This window comes from Cavia porcellus, unplaced genomic scaffold (assembly GCF_034190915.1).
Source record: "Cavia porcellus strain 051 isolate PalLab524CR breed Dunkin Hartley unplaced genomic scaffold, mCavPor4.1 scaffold_28, whole genome shotgun sequence".
In the NCBI taxonomy this organism is placed as follows: domain Eukaryota; kingdom Metazoa; phylum Chordata; class Mammalia; order Rodentia; family Caviidae; genus Cavia; species Cavia porcellus.
In genome coordinates, this window is record NW_026947511.1 from 44,939,792 (window position 1) to 44,964,005 (window position 24,214).

General features: G+C 57.1%; 1 protein-coding gene across 1 annotated transcript; it reads right to left on the bottom strand.

The window, feature by feature from the left end:
* Nucleotides 1-1,983: 1,983 nt before the first annotated feature.
* Nucleotides 1,984-8,122, bottom strand: LOC100727877 (potassium channel subfamily K member 16-like). The gene is given in 6 exon segments (XM_013156597.2): nucleotides 1,984-2,612; nucleotides 2,811-2,976; nucleotides 3,306-3,451; nucleotides 3,454-3,471; nucleotides 4,389-4,503; nucleotides 7,919-8,122. Coding segments are annotated over 6 exon segments (777 nt in total). The 3' UTR covers nucleotides 1,984-2,484.
* Between the last annotated feature and the right edge of the window lie 16,092 nt (nucleotides 8,123-24,214).

A 24,214-nucleotide genomic window follows, 5' to 3' on the forward strand; every position in this document is an offset into this window, starting at 1 on the left:
AAAGGCCACGCAGGCCAGCGCCCCCTGTGGTTTGCGTGAAACACACGCGGGGATCTGGGTGAAAGGAGAAACCGAGTCACTGCTATAGTGAGGGAGAAGCTGCCCTCCCAGCCCAGCCGCCCTGGCCCCTGCTGCCCTTACTGGTGGTGGCGATGATGAGCATGGAGAAGAAGGTGCCCAAGGTCTCCCTGGCACCCCAGGCTGATCGCGTTACCCCATAATTCCCTGGCCCAGGGCAGGGGCTGCAGTAAAGACGGGGCAGAGATGAACCCAGCAGTTGGACATGGAGGAGGCAGTGCGGTGCATGGTGCGGGTTACTGAGCTTCACGCCTCAGCCTCCTGATCTGTGAAGTGGGAATCCTAAACGTGCTTCCTTCCTCGAGTCACTGCAAGGATGAGGTGTCACACGTGAAGACAGAACGGCGCAGCATCAGCAGTGCCATCAGTATGTTACCACGCAGTATTTATTGTGCTGTGGGCACACAGGGGAGAAAGGCGCCCATTCCGCTGGGCCGGGCCGGAAGGCTCTGTGGAGCAGACAAAGCACAGATGGAGGCCTTGCCCTGTCCAGCTCTGGCCCAGCTCTGGGGGCTCAGAACTGCACCTCCCCATGGCTCTGGGGCCTTTTGTGGGTTTGGCTTCCAACTGGAGGCCAGCAGGGTCTGCATTCCTCCCAGGAGAAGCCGCCAGGACTTCAGGGAGGGAATGCTGGACTGGGCACCGCTGTCCAGGCCCTGCCCTCAGGCTCCAGAGCAGGGGGAGTGGGGACCAAGCCGGGCCCCTGATGTCAGTCAGTGTCACCTGCTGAGAGTCTGGAGAGATCCCTGTGCACTCTGGCTGCTGGGTCCCCTCCTCTACCGAGTCTCTGCCCCGGGTGACCTCTGCAATCTCCTCTACACCTACTCCTGGCATCTGCAGCTGGGCCCCTGGTGTCTGAAGTCTCAGGGTAAAGTGGACTTGGCCTTGTGTTCGCCCTGGACTCCAGCCCCCTCCCAGCTGTCCCAGACGAGCGCTTGGGCCAGGTCCTACCGCCCTCCAGGGTCCTCTCCCAGGTTCCTGGGATCATGGGCACCCTCGGTCCTGCTGGCCCTCAGTATGAGGACTGTGCCCCAGGACAACGTCTGCACCCAACTCTTGGAAAAGGCAAGCTGTACTTGGTCACCCTCTTCCTGTCCTGTGTCCAACTCCCTGTGCCCTTCTGCCAGGGCTCAGACACTCTGGGTCCCTGCGGGCTTGTGATCCAGGGCCTGCAGCCTTAGCCCTCCTCACTCCCAAATGGGAGCGTCCACCTGTCCTGCTCCTCTAGGGAACACGGCCCATGAGGCACAATCCTGTTGCAGGAGCCAAACCGAGTGCCTATCGCCCCATCTGTTCTTTCCCTTTGGGACAGCTGTTCCCCACCCAAATCAGCAGGTCCAGGTTACTGCATCCAGATGCATTAGCAGAAGCCATGGTGCCCAGTGCCAGGCAGGTGGGCATTGTCCCCAGCTCCGAGCCCTGCTGTCAGTGCTGTGGCAGGGAGGGTCCAGCGCCTCTCCTGGCCAGGGTCTCCTCAGGGACCCCTCTGCCCACACCGTGGAGACCCAATCCCAGGGATTTAGAAAGAAGTCCCGAGCTGTGAGGATTCATTGCCCTCAGAGGAGTGCACGCCCCAGTCTAGGGCAGGAGGAGAGGCCACAGTGACCGCAGCTCTGTGGGGAGGGAGCCCAGAGCCCCTGGTACCTCCTGCAGGTAGTGGCAGGGCGGGGGGCTCCTGAAAACCATGCTGAGGAAGAGAAAGCAGGCACGAATTTATAGTCTTGGCTTCCTGCCTAAGTCCCACCCCCAAGACTGTTCCCAAGGGCTGGCCACCTGCAGGTCCTCCTGGGTCTCCCAGCCACTGTGCACTCAGAGAAGAGGGACCCAGCCATTACCACTTGTCTGTGGGCTTGGGAAGCAAGAAAACCCTGACCAGGAAGCCCCGTGTCCCTTTTCCTCCCTGAGCAGAGGAAGGGCCACAGGCTCGGCAAGGGCAGGATGCACCTTGCTGCACCCCCAGACCTGGTGCCATGCCTGGCACCTAGGAGATCTTGGCAGATGCATGCTGTGCACCTCTCCAGTAAGACAGTGACCGCCACCTTTGTCCGTCTAAGGTGTCCAAGGTGAGTGGAGAGGGTGACAGAGCTCTGGCCACAGGGATCCAGTCCGGGTGACTTTTCCAGGTCACCTCTGAGGGCAGGGAGGGCCCTTGGGAGCAGGTGTAGGTTGAATCCATCCCGGCGTGACCCTGTCCCTGAAGCTCCTCTGTGTGTCCTTCCCCGTCCCATCTGCAGAGCTCTGGGGGGGCCCCAGCTGGGGAGCAGGTGATTTGGAGGGGGAAACCCCAAGGGCAGACAGCCTGGGCTGGAGATGCTGGGGGGCTGCTGGGCCAGTGGGGAGCGTCACACAGAGATGGAACTCTTCAGAGGCCTGGGGAGTCCTGCAGGGTCAGGGGCTGGCCCTTCCTCAGGCCACAGGCCAGAGCTGCACGGGGCCCAGGGAGAAGAGCAGCGCCAGCCACGCCAGGGCCAGGAGGATCCAGAGGGCAGCCAGGCTCCGGTACTCCGAGACATAGAGCTTGCTGGGGTCCCTGCCTGCCACGGGAGGGACGGCAGGCGTGGGCACAGCCACCTCCAGGTTCTGTGGGGACCCCTGGGGAAAGGGTGATGGGCCCTGGCCAGAGACTCTAGGCCACTGAGAGCTGCTGTGGCCTAGAAACATCCCCCACTGCCCTCCCCACACTCCTGAATCCCAGTGGGCCCCCACCCCGAGACCCGTGCTGGTCCCCTCACCCACAACGTAGTCCCCGAAGCCGATGGTGCTGAGAGTGATGAAGGTGAAGTACAAGCCCTCGCTGAGGCTCCAGCCCTCCACGTGGCTGAAGGCCATGGGCGGGAAGACGAGGATGGCCAGGGACCCCAGGGTCAGGCCCAGGCCCAGGCCCAGGACCTGCAGGAGCTGGGAGGGGAGCAGCCCTGAGTCCACGCTGGAGGCTGCGGGTGGAGGCAGCCCTGGGCCACACAGGGGCACACACCCCCTGCAGACCTCGGGGTGGGGCCTGCATCCAGTGTGTGACCAACCAGGGCTGAGGTGCGGAAGTCCAGCCCCTTGGCCTCTGCAGTCACCTCTGATGGCCACGTTGGCTGCAGAGCTCCAAGCGACTGCACCTCATCCAGGCCGCACCGAGACCCAGCCTCCCTGCCAGTCCCTCCACGGCCCTTTCTCTCCTTCCGAAGGTGGCCTCACCCCAGCCCGTGACCTGGGGCTGCAGGGGCGAGAGGCCCTACCTGGGAGCGCAGGGGCCATTCCTTCCACCTCTCCAGGGTGGCCAGCTAGCCGTGCAGCCCCCTGCCCAGGCTGTTGAGGAACACCACGTTGAGCGGGATGCCCACCAGGGCATAGAAGTCACAGAAGGCATGGCCGGCCTTGGTGTGGGTGCCAGGTTCCCGGATCCTGGGGTGGGGAAAGTTCAGGACACCCACCCTGGACCCTCAGACTCTAGCAGAGGTTTGTCTTCCACCCCCAGAGGGGCAGGAGGGGACACTCCCTGGTTCCCTGAGCACTCACCCCACCCCTGCTGGAGATCTTTATTCTAGAAATCCTGCTCCTCCTTCCTCGAAGCCCTCCCAGCCTTTCCTTCCTCCTGCTGCTGGGTGAGAGGCCCCGCGGGGCTCTGCCCTCCTGGGGGCTCTGTGCCCTCTCTCTCTAATCGTCTGCCTTGCCTTAGGTTATTGCACTCACTGGACCCCTCTTCATTGGACTGGAAACTGTCGGGCGGGGGGCCACACCTGGGTTCCACCCACATTACACCCCTCCCCCTCATTTTGCTGCCTGAGTGTCCAGGGAGGGGTGTGGGAGTGGACCTTATGGGCGCCTGGTTTACACCAGGTCTGAGGCTTCCTGGGGGCATGGAGCAGGCTTCTGGCTGAGGATGCAGCAGGCACTGCTGGTGCTCAACCCCCTTGGGACACCTGGGTGCCACCAGCAGTTTCAGAGACAGATAACTGCCCACTGCCCAGCCCCACAGCCCCGTCCCCGAGGCAGGTCGAGGATGCTAGAGAGTCCGCATCCAGGACCAGCTCTCTGCAGCCGGGGCCAAGCGGGCAGACCAGGAGGGCCTTGTCCCCGCCCTTGGGCCCAAGCTCAGCTGGCCTCCACCTGTCCCTAGAGGTCCCCAAGGGCGTGGGCCCAGCCACCAGCGGGTACACTGTGCAGCCCGACTGCTCCCCTCTCGTCCATTTCTCCTGCCCGCTCCCCACCTGTGCTTCCCCAGTCCTCCCTGGCTGAACCCCATCTCTCCCCAGCATCTGCTCCCAGGGAGCCCCAACCGAGACGGGCCTCGGGAGCCCCCTCGACCCGCAGCGCTTTACCTATGGTGGTGACCACCGTGCCCGCAAAGAAGAAGCTGCTGCCGAAGTCCCAGTTGCTGGGGTTGGTGGAGTTGCCTTGGGGGTTCACGCCTTTCACCCAGGCTTCCAAGATGACCTGCGGGGTGGAGGAGGGGTGGGAGTGGGGGTGTGGAAGCCGGCGATGGTTACTGCGCAGCTGCGGCGCCAGCCCTGGGCTGCTGGATTTCACCATGACTCCCCCAGCAGCGCTCTTAGCGTCGTTCCCATTGAATGGACCAGGAGCCCAAGGCTCAGGTGGCCAAGGGCCACCCTCCAAGGCCAGCATGTGTCCCCGGCCAGGGCCACCTGGGTTGGGGGTGGCAGGAGGCTTAAGGGGGTGAGGAGGGCGATCCAGGAGGAGGGTCCAGGTGGAGACAAGGCTGTGGCCAAGAGATGACACGCACATGGGTGTTAGGACAGAGAGCAGATTACGGTTTGGGTGTCCCTCCCAGAAGGGGTTGTCGGGAATGGGGGGGGGGCAGCCAGGCTTCTCTCCCAGAGGCCTGAGGGTGGGGAGCTTGCAAGGGAAGACCTGCAGTGCTCTTTGCCACCCTCTAGGGAGCCCAGCACCGCCCAAGGGAAAAATTCCCTGGGTCCTGCACACAGACTGTGTGCGCATGCGCGCACCTGTTGCGGAGCGCTTGCCGTGCGCATGCTCTGCGTGCCCAGCTCCCTGTGCTGCGCACATGCATGTGTTGCGCGTGCGCTGCGTGTGTTTTCAGAACGTAACTCTTGCTGCCTTGAGCCCTTGGGCCCAGCCAGCCCTCTTGGAGAATGCGGGTCCCTTCCTCTGTGCCCCAGCCCTGTCCCCTGTAGCTGTGATGTCGCAGGGCGGCAGAGTGCTGTGGCTCGGTGCAGCCCTCGAGGCAGGTACGGGGGTGGGGGGAGCAGGCAGCTCGGGCCTCCCTCTGGGCCCCACGTCCCGCAGGTCTGTGAGCCACTGACTCAGGGTGGTGCCCTGGGGACAGGGTCGGCCTGGGGTCCCAGTCACTAAGTCTGTCCCAGGCCGGCAAGTCCTGCTCTTAGGATGCGGACCGCACTCCAGAGTGCTGTGGCCAGACACACCCAGCACGGCCCTCCCTGCTCAGGGCGGCGCTGGGCCTGGCCTCGGGTGGCCCCGCTGGGTCCTTGGAACCCAAGTCCTAGTGGGGCAAGGCCCTGACCCCGGTGCCAGATGGCGGGCAGGTGGGAGTGGGCTGTGGTGGTTTCTTTTCTGAGTGGTAGGGCGTGTGGAGAGGGGCAGGTGACCTAGCTCTGTGCTGGGCAAACAGCTTCCTCAGTGCTAACGCTGTCCTTCACAGGGCGGAGGCTGTGTGCCCAAGATGTCGACAGCTGTGGGAGATGTCCATGTGCTCATCAGCATCCACAGCTGGGGAGACGTCCATGTGCTCACCTGTGTCCACAGCTGGGGAGATGTCCACGTGCTCACCAGCATCCACAGCTGTGGGAGATGTCCACGTGGTCACCAGTGTCCACAGCTGGGGAGATGTCCATGTGCTCACTGGTGTCCACAGCTGGGGAGATGTCCATGTGCTCACCAGCATCCACAGCTGTGGGAGATGTCCACGTGGTCACCAGTGTCCACAGCTGGGGAGATGTCCATGTGCTCACTGGTGTCCACAGCTGGGGAGATGTCCATGTGCTCACCAGCATCCACAGCTGTGGGAGATGTCCACGTGGTCACCAGTGTCCACAGCTGGGGAGATGTCCATGTGCTCACTGGTGTCCACAGCTGGGGAGATGTCCATGTGCTCACCAGCATCCACAGCTGTGGGAGATGTCCATGTGCTCACTGGTGTCCACAGCTGGGGAGATGTCCACGTGCTCACCAGCATCCACAGCTGTGGGAGATGTCCACGTGCTCACCAGTGTCCACAGCTAGGGAGATGTCCATGTGCTCACCTGTGTCCAGAGCTTTGGGAGATGTCCACGTGCTCACTGGTGTCCACAGCTGTGGGAGATGCCCACCTGCTCACTGCAGTCTTGGGTTTTTTTATGTGTGATTTTGTTGTTTTGCTTTGGTTTGATCTGGTTTTTTGAGACGGAGTCTCGTGTTGTTAGTCCGGGCTGACTTCGAACTTGTGGTCCTCCTGTCCCAGCTCCGGAGTCCTGGGATTGCAGGCCTGCACCACCACGCCCAGCTTTTCACTCTCGACCTATTTTCCCAGCATTCTCCTGCCTCCCGCCCTGACCTCCCCCAGCAGGCGACCGTCTCTCCTAGGCGAGGATTCAGGTTGGGATGTTCCGTCCCCCTGGAAGGCCCTGGCAGCTGCAGTCAAGCCTGTGGCCGCCCTCGCCCACCTTCACAGAGCTGGGTGATCGGAGCCCAGTGACCAGGCCTGGCTACTCCCGGCCCCTGGTTCTGCTGTGGCCCAGGCTGAGGGAGGAGCAGGTTCCGGTCTCCAGGGCTTTGCCTCACTCCCTGCCTCTGCCCTGACATTGGGCTGTGGCTCCAGCCCTGCCTGCCCGTCCACCAGAAGGAGGAGGACTGAGGCTCACAACGGGCTGCTCTCAGTCTGAAGGGGCTCAGCGCCACCTGGTGGGCATTGACACCTGCAGGTCCATGGGACCTGGAAGCGACAGCTGCTCTCCAACGGGCTCTGTGTTGCTGCTGCCCAGGGAGAGGCTTTGAGAGGCCCTGCCCAGCCATTTCCTGTCCCCAGCATGGATGCCAACCTGTATGTGCCCAGCAAGGGCCCTGCGGCCAGAGCGGATGCAGTTCCGTCTCTAGCAGTGACCGCAGCCCCGGCTGGCTCTCCACCTCCCGGGCCTCAGTTCCCACCTGCAGGCTGGGGAGGACAGCGGGAACAGCTGCAGGCCGAGGTGCTCTGAGCCCCGCTCCTTGCTGGTTGGGGCGCTGTAAGTGCTCAGCCAACGCCCGTCATTGTAACAGGGCCTCTGTGCTGGGTCTGTCCCTCTGCAGTGGGTGCTGTCACTCATGTACCCTCCCCCGGTCTCACACGCAGTCACCTTCCCACACCTGTGTGCTTCTTTCTGTGAGAGAGGGACGCAGGAGGAGCCCGACAGGGGCGGCCTCTGCTGGCACCAGAGGGAGCCCCTTGGCACAGAGCCAGAGCTCGGTCACCTGGGCCACTGCCCACAGCCCAGCTCTGGAGAAGCAAGGCCAGCATGGGGGCTGCTGCTGACCTGTGTCTGCGTCCCCAGCTGGGGCCACACAAAGGCAGGGGCCATGGCCTGGACTTGGGGTCGGGAAGTGGCAGGGAGGGGACGTGGCCAGCGATGACCATGCAGACACTCAGCCCGTGTCCGTGCTGTGTGTGACAGCTTAGGACACCTTTAACCCGCTGCCAGTGTCTGCGGCCATCGCCTCACAGGTAGGACATGGGGTCAGCGAGGCTGGGTGACTGGCTCAAGGTCCCGCCGTGACCCAGTCCAGACCTGGGCGGAACCCAGGACTGGGCCTCCCGGCTCTGTCCCCATACTCTGCTCCCACAAGTCCTCAGCCTGGGGTCACAGCTCTGCCCACCCTGGCCGCCCGCTGCTTCCCGCACCTGCAGAAACTGCTCCAGGGCCCACCGGTCCAGGCACGTGTAGTTCCCCAGGAAGTGCAGCTTCTCCAGCTGAAACTGGTCCCTGGACTCGGCCTCCGCTGGCTTCTCCAGCAGCCAGAAGACGGTGGCCCCGAGCAGCAGGTAGCAGATGTAGGCCAGCAGCAGGGGCAGCACGCGGCTGCTGCAGAGCCCAGCGCGGGGCATAGCACACTGGGGACAGGCCTGGGCCATGGGCTAGCTTTGGGGAGAGGTGGGAGCTGGCGCCCAGGCACCCCCCAGCAGGCACAGGGGCCCGCAGCGGGAGTCTGTTTGAACAGTGTGGTTCAGCCTGGCCTCGCTAAGTGCCCAGCACAAACAGGTGGTGTCCGCACCTGGCCTCTCTTCACGGCCACCCCAGGCAGAGGGGGCCCTCAATGGGAACTGCCAGGGGCGCCCCAGCCCATGTATGGCCCCTTTGCCCTCACAACGGGTGGGGGGCCCCGGGCTGAATTTGCTGGCACCACTCAGCCTGGGCCCCCACCTGGGAAGACTTCCCACCCCAGAGGGTGTGAGTGGACGTCTCCTCGGTTGCCTTGACTACAGGACGGGCCAGGAGCAGCAAGCTGCCACCTGAGAGCCGAGGAGGAGCATGGTGACAGATCAGGAGAGTAAACAGGAAAGCTCAGGGCAGCGTCGCTGGTGCCCTGATACCTGGGCACCGGCTTTCTGCGGATCAGGTCCAGGGGGCGACATGCTGGGATGGAAAGATGCATACAAGTACCAGGGCTCATGGGGGAACCGAGGCTGCCTCTCTCTTCCCCTCTCCGCTCCTGGGTGTGTGCGAGAGTGGTCCTGGAATGAATTCTCCCGCTCAGCCATTCCGGCACCTAAGTGTACAATTCCGGTTTGTACTGTCATCACACAGGAGTGTGGCCACCTCCACAGTCCATTTTCATCGTCTAGGACAAGCCTCAGCCGATAGCTGTCACCCTGTGTCCCAAGCCAGACCCCTGCAGCCTGTGGCCACTGCTAATCTGCTCTCTGGCTCCATTGATTCTGCTACCCTGCACATTTCCTACAATGAGAAGATCACACCGCATAGGGGCTGGGGATTTAGCTCAGCAGCATAAGCGCCTGCCTTGCAAGCAGGCAGTTGTGAGTTCGATCCCTGGTACCGATAAAAAGGAAAAAGACAAAAAAAAAAAAAAAAAAAAAAAAAGAAGATCACACCGCATGTGGCCCTGGGCGCCTGGCTGCTGGCACTGTGCGTAGGGTCTGCAAGGCCCATTCACACATACCTGTGTGAGAACTCCATTCTTCTTCATGGCAGAGTAATATTCTACAGGATGGATGCGCCCCCTTGGCTTTACCTGAGGGACACCCAGTTGGCAGATGGTGTGGTTTCCACTTCCTGACTTCACGAATGACCCTGCTCTGATGCGCACACGTGTGTGTGTGTGTGGTTCTTACTCCAGTGTAGCTTCTTATCCGCACACCTGTTCCCACCTCTCTCCATGTCTACCTGGCTGCAGGTGGCTGCTCCTTCTGGCCCCTTTGTGCTGAACATTTTTAAAATTTGGTTCCAGGAATGGAGAAGTCAGGACCTTGCCCTATGCTGAACTTCTGAGGAGTTGCCACATTCCCTGTGCAGAAGTGCACTGTGCATCCCCAGCCAGCCCGGGCAGCAGGCTCCCTCGGCCTGGGGTAGCTATGCCCTGTGTACTGCAGGCAGGACGGCTGCGGCAGGTCACAGAGAGGCCACCAAGAACGAGCTGGGCCGGGAAGGAGATCTGAGGGCAGACAGCCTCCTGGCCCCACAGCCGAGCTCCCTGGTGGCTGGGGTGGGCTGGACCCAGCTCTGGCCTCGAGTGGCGCAGGCTGCTGTGGAGGTTTGGCCGCAGTTGTTCCCAGCTGGAGCTGCTGCCAGCCCCACTTTTCTGTCCTCTGTGTGGGCTGCACTGGCCAGGCCATTGGCGTCCACCCAGGAAGGGGCCATGAGAGCAGGGCATTGCTGAGACACCTCAAGAGTTCTGTTAGAGGCCCGGGCTTCGTGCAAGCCACCATCAGGGGTTCTGCGCCTTCCCAGGAGTCGCCTGATTTTCAGTGTGCTCAGGGCTGGTCTGAGCTGGAAGGGATGGAAACACCCGCCGGCCCCGCACACAATGGAGGAAGCTCTGGTAAGGAGCTCTGAGCAGCCAGGGCTGTGGAGCAAACCGACCCTGCCAGAATGGAGGCCAGGATGAGAGCGTCCCTGGGCCTGAGAGGAAGACGCCCACCCACCCGGTCCGGCTGTGGCCCTCTCTGCAGGTGCCTGCCACCCCTCTTCCCTGGGACCTGAGGGCTCCAGCGTCCTGCAGGGCTGTGCGAGGTGTCCTGGAAGGGCCGGGCTCAGCGACCTGAGCTTCTGCTGTGTGGGATCAGGGCCTTGTCCTCCCAGGAGAATGCACCCGGTGCCCTCACTCACCTCCTTGGCGTCCCTGGCACTCCACAGAGAAGGGGCCAGCAGAACGCACCTCTCCCCTCCTCCACCCCCTCATTCTCAGGGTTCTCCCAGCCCCCAGAGCCCGCAAAGCTGACCCCAACTGGGATACAGGACAGCATCTTTCCCAGGAGTGTGTCCAGTGTCAGGGGGACCTTGAGGGCCTTGCCGCCACCCCAGGGAGAGAACTGGCCCAGAGTGTGGGTGGCAGAACCTGGGAGAGGTCAGCTCCTGAGGTCCGCAGGGCCCTCTCCTGCCCTCCCTCCCTCCTGGACTCCTCCACACCAATCCAGTGTCCCTAGTCCAGGACCTGCGCTCCCTGGGGACACACAGTGTGATTTATGGTCCTTCCAGGAATCACTGCTGCTGACAGGCAGGGCCAACTCAGCTTCGCTGGGGCAGGGCAAATCAATTTATGGGGAGTCTGTTAGGCCAGGTGGCCAAGGCCCGGCATCCGGCGGTGATAAGGGGCTTTCTGGGGCTGAACTAACAGGGAGATTGGAGGGAGAGAAGGGCAGCCGAGTAGGATCGATGTGGGGCGCAGTGGGCCAGCACGCAGGGTAAACAGAGCGGCTGGGGCGGACACAGGGAAAGGGCGGTGCGATCAGCTGGCCAGAGGCCCAGGACGCCCGGCAGGGGAGCGGGGAGAGGAGCAGGAGGGGAGCAGCAGGAGGGGAGCATCGGTTCGGGGTGCTTGGTGAGCAGGTGGCTGCGCTGGGCAGCAGGGCTCAACCCTGATGGAACATTGTCCCCGTTTCCTGTTCTCACTTCCTCTCCCACCTTAGTGACTGCTCCAGGAGGCCGCGTGGGGCCTGGACCCAGGAGATAAGGCCTCGGCGGGAGACCACAGTCACTGGACCAGCCAGCTCCGGAGGACCTCGGGCACCAGGGACACAGGTGTGTTGTCATGAGGCATTCCGGAACATTCCATGCCACTGTCAGGATCCCTGCGTGTGCACGTGTGTGTCTGTGTGTGCAAATGTGCATTTAGGGAGCCTCTGTTGCAGTGTGGACTGTGGTGGCGTAGAGGATGAGGAGATTACTCAGAGACAAGATTTGGTCTACACACCCAGAGGAGCTCTCTCTACCGAGAGCACCAGTGTAAGGGAGACTCCCAGAAGTAGCGCCAAAGCTGAGAACTTTCTGGCTGATACTTAGAGTAGCAGTGTAAGAAGAAAAAAAAAAAAGCAGTTTGAGCAAGGAAAGGAACTGTCTCAAGGCTAAGCATTTTTCGGGGACAGGGAAATGTTGGGAGCCGCAGCCCCGAGCCCGGTCGCCTCACTTGGCGGACGTGAGGCCTGTAGTAAAGAGCAAAGCCTGAGGTAGATTACCCCTCCCATCGAATATGTTAGTTTCCTGCTTACCGCGTAAGCAACCCGCTCAACAATATAGTCTGCCTGGCAACTGATGATGTTAGCCAATCAGCTTGCCTTGCTTACTTTAACATGATTGGACACTGTATCCGTATATATACTGGTGCCACCCCTGGGGGGAAGAAGAAGCCCGGAAGTAGAAGCCCAGAAGGAGCCGCGGGGAGCGGACCAAAGGAGGCTTCGGCTGGGAGCGATCCCAGGGCAGGCTGTATGGAGAAGGAAAATAAAAGAAAAGGTTGTCCACTGCCAGGCTTTGTCGTGTGTCCTTCCTGCCGGCCGGGAGCGACATCGACATTTGGAGGCCCGCACGGGGACTGATCACCCCCGAGACGTGACAGCGGACAACGCTCCAGTACAGAGCTGCGAGACAGGTGAGTTGGGGATAAGCCTGGGCTCTGGGTGGCGCGCACCTACAGGGCTTTTAGACTCCCCTCAGGCTCACGCGTAAGTGGCGGATTCCTTGGGCCTCACGCGGTGAGTAACATAATAAAAGATGGGAAACATGCTAGGTAGCAACACTAAGAGCGAGGGTGGTTGTGGAGAAAGCTCTCAAGAGCTTACAAAAGTACGCAGGGTATTTGAGCAGGCCCAGTCGGGGAGCTCCCGAGAGGGGCCCGTCAAGGGGAACAAAGATGCTAAGGAGAAGGACGGGGCTCTAGCCTCGGAGTCGTCTGACTCCGAGGACGAGGGAAAGTTGAATGGCAAGGAGGCCAAAGAGACCAGCTGTCAGGAGCCTAAGTCGCTCGATAAGGAGTCGCAGGGTTCTTTCCCAGCGTTGCCCCTCGAATTGCGCTCCGCTCAACTTGGTCTGCGGAGGAGTGGAGAGCTCCTGAGCGCTCCCCGGCGCGAGAGGGAGGCAAAGCCTTCCGCCCCACCTTGGGGGCTGTTCCCGGAAGCGATCCCTCGCCACGAGGCGGCCGCCCGGGAGCTCCCTTCCTCTTCGCCAGAACAGGAAGTGATGCACGGGCCCCCATTTTCCGCCCAATCACGGCCGCCGTCTTATGCTCCGCCGCCGGCGGGTCGGTATTTTTACAGGCGGCTTTGGCAGGGGGGACGTTTGTCTCATGAGGTACATCCACCACCTGGGATAGATAGTGGCCCCTACGGGATATTTCCTGTACAAGTAGCTATGGGCCAGGGACGTAATGCATGGGAGCCTTTTGAGATAAAGCAGATTAGAGAACTTAAAAATGCAGTTACAACCTTTGGGCCGACTGCGCCTTACACCATTGCCATGCTGGAGAACCTGTCTTCTGGGCCCCTCACCCCCGCGGACTGGATTCAGCTGGCAAAGGCGTGTCTGCCCTCGGGTAGTTACCTGGATTGGCGAGCCTGGTACGCAGAGTTCTCTGCAGAGCAGGCTGAGAGAAACGCCAGTCGGGGAAACCGGGGGTGGAACAAGGAAATGCTTATGGGAGAAGGTCGGCACGCTGATGATCAGACTCAGTTCCCCGGCGCTGTCTATGAACAAATCAACGCCATAGGGCTCCGCGCCTGGAAGCAGGTAAGTGGTGCCGGAACAGCCTCCTTGTGTCTTTCAAAAATAATTCAGGGTACCACAGAGCCATTTGTTGACTTTGTGGCCCGAATGCAAGATGCTGCCGATAAGATATTTTCTGATCCGGGAGTGGCTCGACCGCTGGTAAGGCAGCTGATTTTTGAGCAATGTACAAAGGAGTGCAAGGCAGCGATAGCTCCTCATAAGAACAAGGACCTCAACGCCTGGATTAGGATATGTAGAGAGATAGGGGGGCCGCTCTCCAACTCGGGAGTGGCTGCTCTCCTGGCCGCAGCTGTACAGCAGAGGGGACCTCGCGGGTCAGGAGGGGAATGTAAGGCCAGAGGGTGTTTTGCCTGCGGGGAGCCAGGACACATTAAACGTCATTGCCCAAACAATACAGATGCTAGGCCTCGCCCTAGGAATGAAGAACCATATGTTTGTGGGCGATGCAAGAGGGGATCACACAAAGCTGAGGAGTGTAGGTCGGTCTTTGATGCTCAGGGCAACCGTATTTGTGGACGAGATGCTAGAGGGCCAAAAAACGGCCAGAGGGGGCCCCCTTCACAGGCGGGCCCCCGCCCCAGAGACAGGACAGCTCAGGATGGCAGCCTTCAACAAGGGCCACCCCTGGGTCAGCAGGTGTGGACCTCAGTGTCGCCTCCAGACTTATATTAGTGCCTGATATGGGTGTTCAAGTGGTTGAAACCACCTTTAAGGGACCGTTACCCGAAAATTCCGTGGGTCTGGTGATCGGGAGATCCTCCACGGCCCTTCGGGGTCTCATAGTAGTCCCGGGGGTCATAGACTCAGACTACACAGGACACATTAAAATTATGGTTCAATCTCTTGTGGGTACTATGGTAATCAATAAAGGAGACAAGATAGCGCAGCTCTTGCTGCTCCCCAGTCTCCACAAGAGATTCCCCTCAAAGCAGAAAATTAGAGAAAGTCAAGGTTTCGGTTCCTCAGGGGAAGTCTTCGAGGGACTCCATATAATACTTGATAAAAGGCCCATGCTCTCACTTAAGGTCAATGGCAAGAATATAACAGGGCTCCTAGACACAGGAGCTGACCGTTCCATTATCTCTAGAAAGGATTGGCCCTCCAACTGGCCCACCAACAATGCAGATAACACGCTGCAGGGCCTGGGGATGGTGTCAGCTCCTCAGGTTAGTGCTTCAACCCTGTTCTGGTGTGATGAGGAGGGTCATCAGGGCCATTTCCAACCATTTGTGTTGCAGTTGCCAGTGTCTCTATGGGGAAGGGACATCCTCACTCAGATGGATGTCACGCTTACGTCAAACTGCTCCCCCCAGGCTAAGAATATACTCAGGAACCAGGGATATACCCCCGGCAAAGGCTTGGGCAATGCCCTACAGGGTCGGACATCCCCAATACCAGTAGAGAACAAAAAAGGTAGGCAAGGGCTGGGTTTTTCTTAGGGGCCGCTGAAGAAGCTCTCCTACCCACTTCGATCAAAATCACCTGGAGGTCAAATGATCCGGTTTGGGTACCTCAGTGGCCCCTGCCTAAGGAGAAGCTATTAGCCTTGTCAGAAATAGTCAGTACACAACTTAGATTAGGACACATTAAGCCGTCAACCTCCCCATGGAACACCCCCATTTTTATAATTAAGAAAAAGTCTGGCAAATGGAGGCTGCTCCATGATCTAAGGGCGGTCAACGCGCAGATGCAGTCCCTGGGGGCGGTCCAGAGGGGGCTGCCAGCTCTCTCAGCCATCCCTCAGTCCTGGCCAGTTTATGTTATAGATCTTAGAGACTGTTTCTTCTCAGTCCCCCTGCATCCAGAGGACACTCATAGGTTCGCCTTTACTTTACCCACCATTAACCAAGAAAGCCCTGATCTCAGATACGAGTGGATAACGCTGCCCCAAGGTATGGCCAACAGTCCCACTATGTGTCAGATTTACCTTGATTCCCTACTGGCCCCCCTACGGAAATCCTTTCCCAAGATAAGATGTGTGCATTACATGGACGACCTTTTGCTCAGCGGCAGGGACCCAGACATGCTAAATAATATGCTCGGCCAGTTGGTCGAGGCCCTGAGACAAGCTAATCTGCATGTTGCCCCCGACAAGATTCAGGGAGGAGAAATGGTGACCTACTTAGGCGCGAAAATCTCCCCTATGCTAGTCTCTCCACAGAAGGTCACCATTAGGACGGATGGCGTTAGGACCCTAAATGACATGCAAAAGCTATTGGGAGACATTAATTGGATTAGGCCATATTTACATATACCAAATTCAGATCTCAAACCCCTGTTCGACCTTCTGAAGGGAGACCCAGATATAGCCTCCCACAGGAGGCTCACTCCTGAGGCAAGAGCTGCCTTACAGAGAGTGGAAAAAGCCTTAGGTAGGGCTACCTTACACAGAATTGAACCAGGGCGACCCTTTGATGTCTGTTTGCTACAGACTAGTCTACAGCCCACAGCGGTGATTTGGCAGAAAGGACCATTACTGTGGATACACCCTAAGGTCTCACCTGCAAAAGTCATAGAGCATTACCCGGAGGCAGTCGTTTCATTGGCCCTTGAGGCGCATGATAGAGCTGTCCAACATTTTGGCTCAGGACCACAAGCCATCCGAGTACCCTATACCGCCAGCCAGATCAAGACCCTGGCTGCCTGCATAGATACTTGGGCCATTCTGAGATGTGTTTTCCATGGGGATATAAACAATCAATACCCTAAAGACCCTATCTTGTCATTTGTCACTCAGCACCCTATAATTTTTCCAAAGGTTACTGCCTCTGAGCCATTAGTCCCAGCAACTACAATATACACAGATGGCTCCAAGACGGGGATAGGCGCCTATGTGATCCTAGGCAAGCCCCCGGTTACCATACAATTTGAACCTGATCAGCCTCAGGTGGTGGAACTGCAGATCGTTAAAATGATTCTTGAACGGTTCTCAGAAGCCATTAATATTGTCTCCGATTCTAGGTATGTGGTCAATGCTATGCAAGTGCTTGAGACTGCCGGTTTAATTAGATCCACTTCCACAGTGGCTGGGCTGTTCCTGTCTATCCAGACATTGCTTCAGAACAGACACCATAAGGTCTTCACCACCCACATAAGAGCACATACATCCCTGCCGGGGCCCATGGCACAGGGGAATGCGGCTGCTGATACTGCCACTCGCCCGTTATGGATTTTTACCTTACTAACACCAATCGAGCGAGCCCATGCCTTCCATGATAAGTTTCATGTCAATGCCAGGACACTAGCAAACCATTTCCATGTTTCCAGAGCAGATGCACGAGATATCGTGCGACTATGTGACTCCTGTGCCACATACAAACCTGCCATACCGATGGGAGTAAACCCTCGAGGTTTGATCCCTGGTGATGTTTGGCAGATGGACATCACACATATACAGGAGTTTGGGACTCTTAAATATGTTCATGTTTCCACAGACACCTGTTCTCACGTCATATTCGCAACAGCAGAAACAGGTGAAAAAGTGTCTAATGTGATCAATCATTGCCTGGCGGCTTGGGCCGCATGGGGCAAACCAAAAATATTAAAAACTGATAATGGACCAGCCTATATAGGCAAAGCCTTCAATGAGTTCTGCAAAATGATGGAGGTTCAATTAAAACATGGTATCCCATACAATCCCCAAGGTCAAGGAATCATTGAGAGGGCTCATAGAAGCCTCAAAGAAATTTTACAAAAACAAAAAGGGGGAGTAGGCCAAGGCCTGGCCCCAAAGGCGCGATTATCCATGGCACTATTCACACACAATTTTTTAAATTTAAATAATGATAATTGCTCCCCAGCCGTGGAGCACTGCAACCCTTCCCCCAACCATAAAGGGTGGGTGAAGTGGAAAGATGTCCTGACAGGACAATGGATGGGCCCGGATCCAGTGGTCAGCTGGAACCGAGGCGCGGTTTGTGTTTTCCCACAGGAATCGGGACGAGAACCACTGTGGGTACCGGAGAGACTGACACGGGCGACAAAGCCCTCGACTGAAGATCAGACCTGCCCTACCGGAGATCCATCACAGACCAACCAACAAGATGAATAGAAATAGCGGTAGCCCGAAATGGACAAGAAGATCCTCAGGCATATGCATGGCTCGCTCGCCTAGCCTACGACCGAGTCTAGGGGTGGTGAGCTTCCCACACTCCTCCTCTAAAAAATTATGACATAGCTGGGTAGGAGAGTCAATGACGGGTAAGAGCGTACTCCCCCGGTGCGACTCAACCTAAGCCAGGCCCTACCCCATCCTGCACGTAAGCCGCTGGACTGTTAGATGCTGCCCAGGTCTAAATTTCTCTCCGAGGGGATTTCTTTACGGAGAGGAAATGAGTGCAAGCTTGTGTGCATCCAGGTTCCGTCCAGTTTGTGCCTGGCCCTAGAAAAAGGACGAGGGCCTCAGGGCCTTGGCAGACCATGGGACGGCCGACCAGGGTCTAAGCCAAGGACCTACGGTGGGCCTACGCATAGGGCATAAGCCTCTGCACCCAGTCCAGAAAGGGCTACGACGCGCACATTCATAAAAAATAAAAAAGGGGGAGATGTTGGGAGCCGCAGCCCCGAGCCCGGTCGCCTCACTTGGCGGACGTGAGGCCTGTAGTAAAGAGTAAAGCCTGAGGTAGATTACCCCTCCCATCGAGCACGTTAGTTTCCTGCTTACCGCGTAAGCAACCCGCTCAACAATATAGTCTGCCTGGCAACTGATGATGTTAGCCAATCAGCTTGCCTTGCTTACTTTAACATGATTGGACACTGTATCCGTATATATACTGGTGCCACCCCTGGGGGGGAAGAAGAAGCCCGGAAGTAGAAGCCCAGAAGGAGCCGCGGGGAGCGGACCAAAGGAGGCTTCGGCTGGGAGCGATCCCAGGGCAGGCTGTACGGAGAAGGAAAATAAAAGAAAAGGTTGTCCACTGCCAGGCTTTGTCGTGTGTCCTTCCTGCCGGCCGGGAGCGACATCGACAGGGAAAGACAATGGCCAGACACAACGTGCAGCCCTAACCTGAACTTCGCTCACTCTCCAGAGAACGTGGGTGCTTCTGCCCCAAGGTCTGACCACTCACACCCTAGCCAAGTCCTCCACAAGCTTCCAGAATCAGGCTGTCAGGTCTGACTGGTCTCCCTGGTTTGCACACTTCCCTGAGGATGCATCTCCCCGCCCATGGGGATGGGCCAGTGAGGAGGGCACTGCCTTCCTGGGCACAGCAGTCAGCATCGCCCCAGGTGTTAGGGCTTGAAGTGACTTCAGAGTGGATTCAGTCATCAGGGATGCGGTCTGAGCCAGAGGGCATCCGGGCAATGACACTGGCGGGGGACACGTGTGGCCCTGGCTCTGCTACCTCCAGACTGAGGGGCTGTTTACCCAGCGCAGACTCTGTGCTGGGGACAAGCAGGGGCCAAGACAAGCGGGTCCTGTTGTCATGCACTCTCAGTCTTACGGGTCACACTGCAAAAGCAGCAGGGCGTGGTGGCGCACCCCAGCACTTGGGAACCTGAGCAGGATGATTGCCTCAGGTGGGAGGCCAGGCTGGGCTACAGGGTGAGACCCTGTCTCAAAAAACCAAAGCAAACAAAAACACCCCCCTACACACACACACACACAAAAGCCACAGCAGGAAGAGAAAGATGCCTGCAGGTAGACAGGAAGAAAAAAAGTAAAACGGACGGATGTGGCCGGGGCTACAACAGCCGGGTGGCCGGGAGCAGCCCCTGGGGAGGGGACATCAGCCACTGACCAGCTGCAACAAAGGCGCCCCTTTGCTCCAGCTCACTTGCTACATAAACGGGGTATAGATGAGAGCTCGCTGCGCCTTCTCCCCAAAAGAGTCCTGTGTCAATCTGTTTCCCTGGCACCCCACTTCTTGTTTCCCCCAAGCCCTTCTTTCTTGCCCTGTTTTTCCCCTGCTCTTTCCGCTAACTTCTTTCCCCTGGGCCCATCGCTCTGGCCCATTTCCTCCTAAGCTTTATCTCTCTTTCCTCTCTCCCCACGCCTTCCTCTCTAGCCCTCCCTCCTCTGACATCTTGCTCTAGCTGTCTCCCCAGACAGTTTAAACACCAGGCATAGTGACACATACCCAGTACTGGAGAGGCTGAGGCAGGAGGATTGCTGTGAGTCTGAGGCCAGCCTGGATGACGTAGTGAGACCCCGTGTCAAAAACCAAAATGAACTAAGTGAACAGTTCAGAAATCAATGAAGTAACGATAACTAGCCACGTGTATATGGTGATGAAGTTTCAAAGCCGGAATTTGAACCCAAATGCATATCCAGCTGGACAAACAGTTGTGGAAAGATCAGAGAAGTACAGAGAGGACCCTCAGGGGCATGGCCTTCATTTATCAGTATATGCATGTTTATTACGTGACACGAAACCTAGCTGATAAGAAGACAGACCATGGCTGCCATTTATCAGGTAGAGTAACAGGCCCCCAAGGAGAAGATTTCCGGAGTTACAGTAACAAAGGAGTCTCCGTCGCAGCCTTTGGTGTCAGTAGCTAGTGTAAGGGCTCAGAGGCCTCCGATCCAGGGATTGGCAAATCCACCAGACTGTTTGGGGGCACAGGAGAGGCAGGACACGGGGAGGCCTTCTAGACAGCCCAGCACCCACGGGAGGTGACCAGGGGCCCAGCTGGGCTCTGGATGGGCCAGTGAGGAGGGCACTGCCTTTCTGGGCACAGCAGTCAGCATCGCCCCAGGGCGTTAGGGCTTGCAGTGACTTCAGAGTTGATTCAGTCTCCATTTCCCCCATGGTTATGAAGACAGGCTTTTTTGTTGTGGGCAAGTTCAATTCGATTCCACCAGTATACACTGGGCACCTGCCGGGGGCAGGCAGTGGCTGCAGGCTGTGGCCATGTGCAAGGCAATGTAGCCGATTCTTGGCAGCCCCAGGGAGCCTGCCCTGGCACCCCTAGAGGAGACAGAGGCCTTGGGACCCAGAGTGGGGGGACCAGGCTGGCAGGGATATGGAGACAGCTATTCCTGATGAAGCAACGTCTAGAGAACAGTTTTCCACCAGGCGTCATTTCTCCCAGAGGATGTGTGCTCACGTCCAGGCGGTCTAGCTGGGACTGTTGGAAAATGCACGCGCCAGCCAGTGGGAAGACCTCATGGACGCTGCTTCACACCCCGCACCCCTCAAGGACAGGACAGTGCCTGCCTCAAACAGCAAGCTGAGCTTGTCAGAGCTGGGCTGCCCTGGTCGCGCGCCAGGAGCTTTGAGGCAGTCCTGAGCCAGCAGGCGAGGCAGAGGCGGACAGCCAGGGGGCAGCAGTAGTGGGAGAGAGAAGAGGGAAGGGAGGGAGGAGGGAAAGAGGGAAGGAGGCAGAAAGGAAGCAAAGTCCCGCCTACCACTTTATCAGCTCCAACTGAAACCAAATTAGCACCGTGCTGAAGGCCCCTTGGGAGCGCCACGGTGCCAAGAAGCGCCTGGCACTGAAGGAGCCCGGGGACCTCGGGCCCTGGGCCTCCCGCGCTCAGGTCAGTCCTGGGCGTGCGGGCACTGATGACATTTTCTCTGGCCACCGTGCCAGGAGGCCGGGGGACTTCTACATGGATTTCTCAAGGCCTTCGAGGAAAACGTGTTTCATGCAAGTTCTACTGCACATAAAACTGCTCTTGTGAATTTCGACTTCCCTTTTCCCTAATCTAAATCCCACAGCCACTTAATCTCCATGTCTATGCCCCACGGAGATCCTGCCTTATGTGCAAGGGTGTTCTTAGGAAAGTCAAGACCTCTGAGCCTCAGTTTCCTCGTTTGGAAAATGGAGATAAATTTATTCATTTATTCACTGCAATGACATTGATTTCACCCGTGTGAAATGCTCTGCCAGAATCGGGTGACTCTGATCTTGTTGATTCTCCAGCCATGGGTGTTTGGACTCAAGCTGCCCTGTATAAATCATAGGGCCTCAGGCTGCCTATCTGTGAAATGGGTGAAAATTCCTCCTCTGAAATGCTTGGCAGCAAAAGCACTGTGGATCTGGGGTATTCGTAAGTTTATAATGAGATCTCTTAGGGGCGGGCCCCAGCCTGGACATGAAATTCCTTTACGTTTCATACACATCTTTGGCACAGAACCAAAAGATCATTTTACACGGTATTTGTAGCACAGATGCATTTTGATAGTGACTTAAATGGGAGTTGAGGTGTGGAATTTTCCACTCATTGCATTACATCGATGCTAAAACTAGACAAACACACGGAACCCTGAGGGCAGGTTCTGCAAAGGGCCCATTGTGCTGAAGATTTGAGACACGAAATAGGCAAAGGAGGCCCAACTACGGACCTCGTGGAGAGAAGGCTGAGAAACTGCGTTTTAACTGTGTGGCAGAATTCTGCTGTTTTCACGGTCCACTTCTATGATCAGCTGTCTCCTTCCCAAAATAACTGCATGTAAATTGGCTTGTCTGTTTTCACCTGGTTTCCAAGCAAACTCATGCCCATGAAATTATAATTTCTGATGTGGATACCGTACGTTTCTACATCATGGTAATTCAGTTTGAATATCTGCATTACCACTGGATATTTTAAAATAGATTTGTCTAGCTGGTCACCATTCCACGCGGGAAGTGTTTTGAAGACAAGGCTTCTAAGCAAGGGGCATTTGTTTGGAAGGAGTGAAGACACGCACAGCGGCTTCTCGCCGTGTCTTTCTGCTCGCTGTGTGCGCTATCAGCTCCAGCGCGGCAGGAGCTAAAGCCTCGCCCACCCGGCTGCCCACGCCCAGGAGCAGGTAAGATGCAGGTACCTGTGGCCGCAGACGCCCGTCCTCGAGGCGCGTGGGCACACACCGCCCTCTTCCGGCAAAGCGGAGAATTACTTTGTAGGAGAAGGATTTGCTGGTTTGTATCAGATTCAAATTTGCATTCTACACTTAACTGGCCGGGTAAACGATGGCGACGGTCCCTTAAGTTGCTTTTGTTATCTCTGAAGAATATACAGTCACATGATTCAAAATCCAAAGGTGCACAGGAGTCAACTGTAAAAAGTAAGTGCTCCACCTTTTTTCCTTCCATGAGCACGATGGGCTGAGGTTCAGGTTTTTAACCACACGGGCCTTTTGAGGTACATTTAAGATCCAAAGCACATCACCAGAGAGTAGATTCCACAGCTGAGCCTGGGTCTTCTCTAGGGTCTTGCTAAAGACGTTAATACGGGTTGAGGATCCTTTACACTGTAGTATAAAGTAGTGATCCTCGCTCTTGGCACATGCAACCAACAGGACTTGAGGGAATGAGAAAGCGGACAGGCTGAGGGTGAGAGGGGCCAATCTGGAAGCATGAAAGGCCTGAGGCCAGGAAGGGCCAGGAAAGGCCAGCCTGGGAAGCTTAGTGAGCTGATGTCTCAGAATAAAGAATGCAAAGAGCTGGGGATGCGGCTCACGGGCACAGTGTCTCTGGGTTCAGTCCTAGCGCCACAAGAGGACATTTTTAAAAAATGTATTTTCAGTGCCAAGAACCAGTCCTCAGAAGACGGCTCACAGGGAGGACACTGGGCACAAGGGCAGGCGCTCTGAGGGGACAGAGGGGCTCCGGGAGGGGCTGGGGACTTTAACCCCTCCCCCGGGCTGACCTCCCCTCATAGGCTCACACTGCCTCTCCCTCCCTGTGGAGCAGCTGCTTTCCTGCTTGTGGCTGCCCGAGCGTCTCCTCCCCTTCCCAGCAGAGGCGGGAGGAGCACAGTGTGGGAAAACACGGCCCGGTCACAGGGCGTGAGTGCATGTGCCTATGCTCCTGGCAGCTTGGGAAGCTGAGGCAGGAAGATCACTTGAAGTCATGAGTTAGAAATCAACCTAGCCAACACAGTGAGACTTAAAACCAAAGCAAGTGAATTAACTAAGACAAAAGAAATGTGGCCCGGGTTTGAGGACCCCCTACCTGGGCCTGTTTTGAGAAACAAGACCAGCGCACCCCATCCTGGGAAGGCGGGAAGGCAGGAGAGCAGGTTCCATTCCAGCCCCGTGCTGTTTCCTGCCCCTGGCTCTGTCTTCACCCTGGTTTAAGCAGTGAGGAGTCAGTCAGCACCCAGCAAGCAAAATCTTTTAAAAACCTGGAGTCTCCGAAGGTCTTCTGAGCCACTTACAGGAAGGGATGCGGTCCAGTTCCATCTCGTTTTCAGTACATCAATTAATTTTCTCACCATGAATGCCTTTCTAACTAGGACACAAAACCTAGAAGACAAAGAATGCAAGCTTGATAAATTCAATTGCAATTTTTAAAATCTCTACATAGTAAAGTGAACATACAGATGAGGGTGAGCTAGAGAACCCTAAATAGCCACAACCAAGAGAATCTCTCCATGCCACACCATAGTTGAGGTACCGGAAGTCTATCTCAGGGCTAAAACCTTAACAGAGAAACCTTAGAGAGAAGCAACGAATCTCACAGGAAGGAAATCCCGTCACAGTACAACCGGCTTCTCAACAGAGACCTTCAGACCAGCGGCGCATGGAATGAGGCCTTTCAAGGCCTACGAGGTAACAGCTTCCAGCCCTGGCTATGTATGCTGCAAAATGTTCCCAATTCAAGGGAGAAATAAGGTATTTCCGTGATGAGAAATTCATGACCACCAAACGAGTATTACAAAAATTCTCGATATGCCAATGAACTACAGGGAGCAAGCACACCTGGAGGGATGAGCAGTTAACCAAAGTGGGGCCGGGGGAGGAAATCAGCAACAGGAAAATAATTCACTGACAAGAATAAGTCAGTATCTTTCAGTAATAACTCAACATGGACAGTCTCAGTTCCCCGGTCAAAAGACAAAGATTGGGAGAATGGATGAAAAAAAAGAAACAAAAAACTCCAATGAGATGCTAAGTACAAGAAACACATTTATACGCAGGAGGCTGAGGCAGGAGGATTGCCATGAGTTTGAGGCCAGCCTGGGCTACAAAGTGAATTCATAGCTAGGCTGAACTACATAGCAAGACCCTGTCTCGAAAAATAAATAAATAAATAAA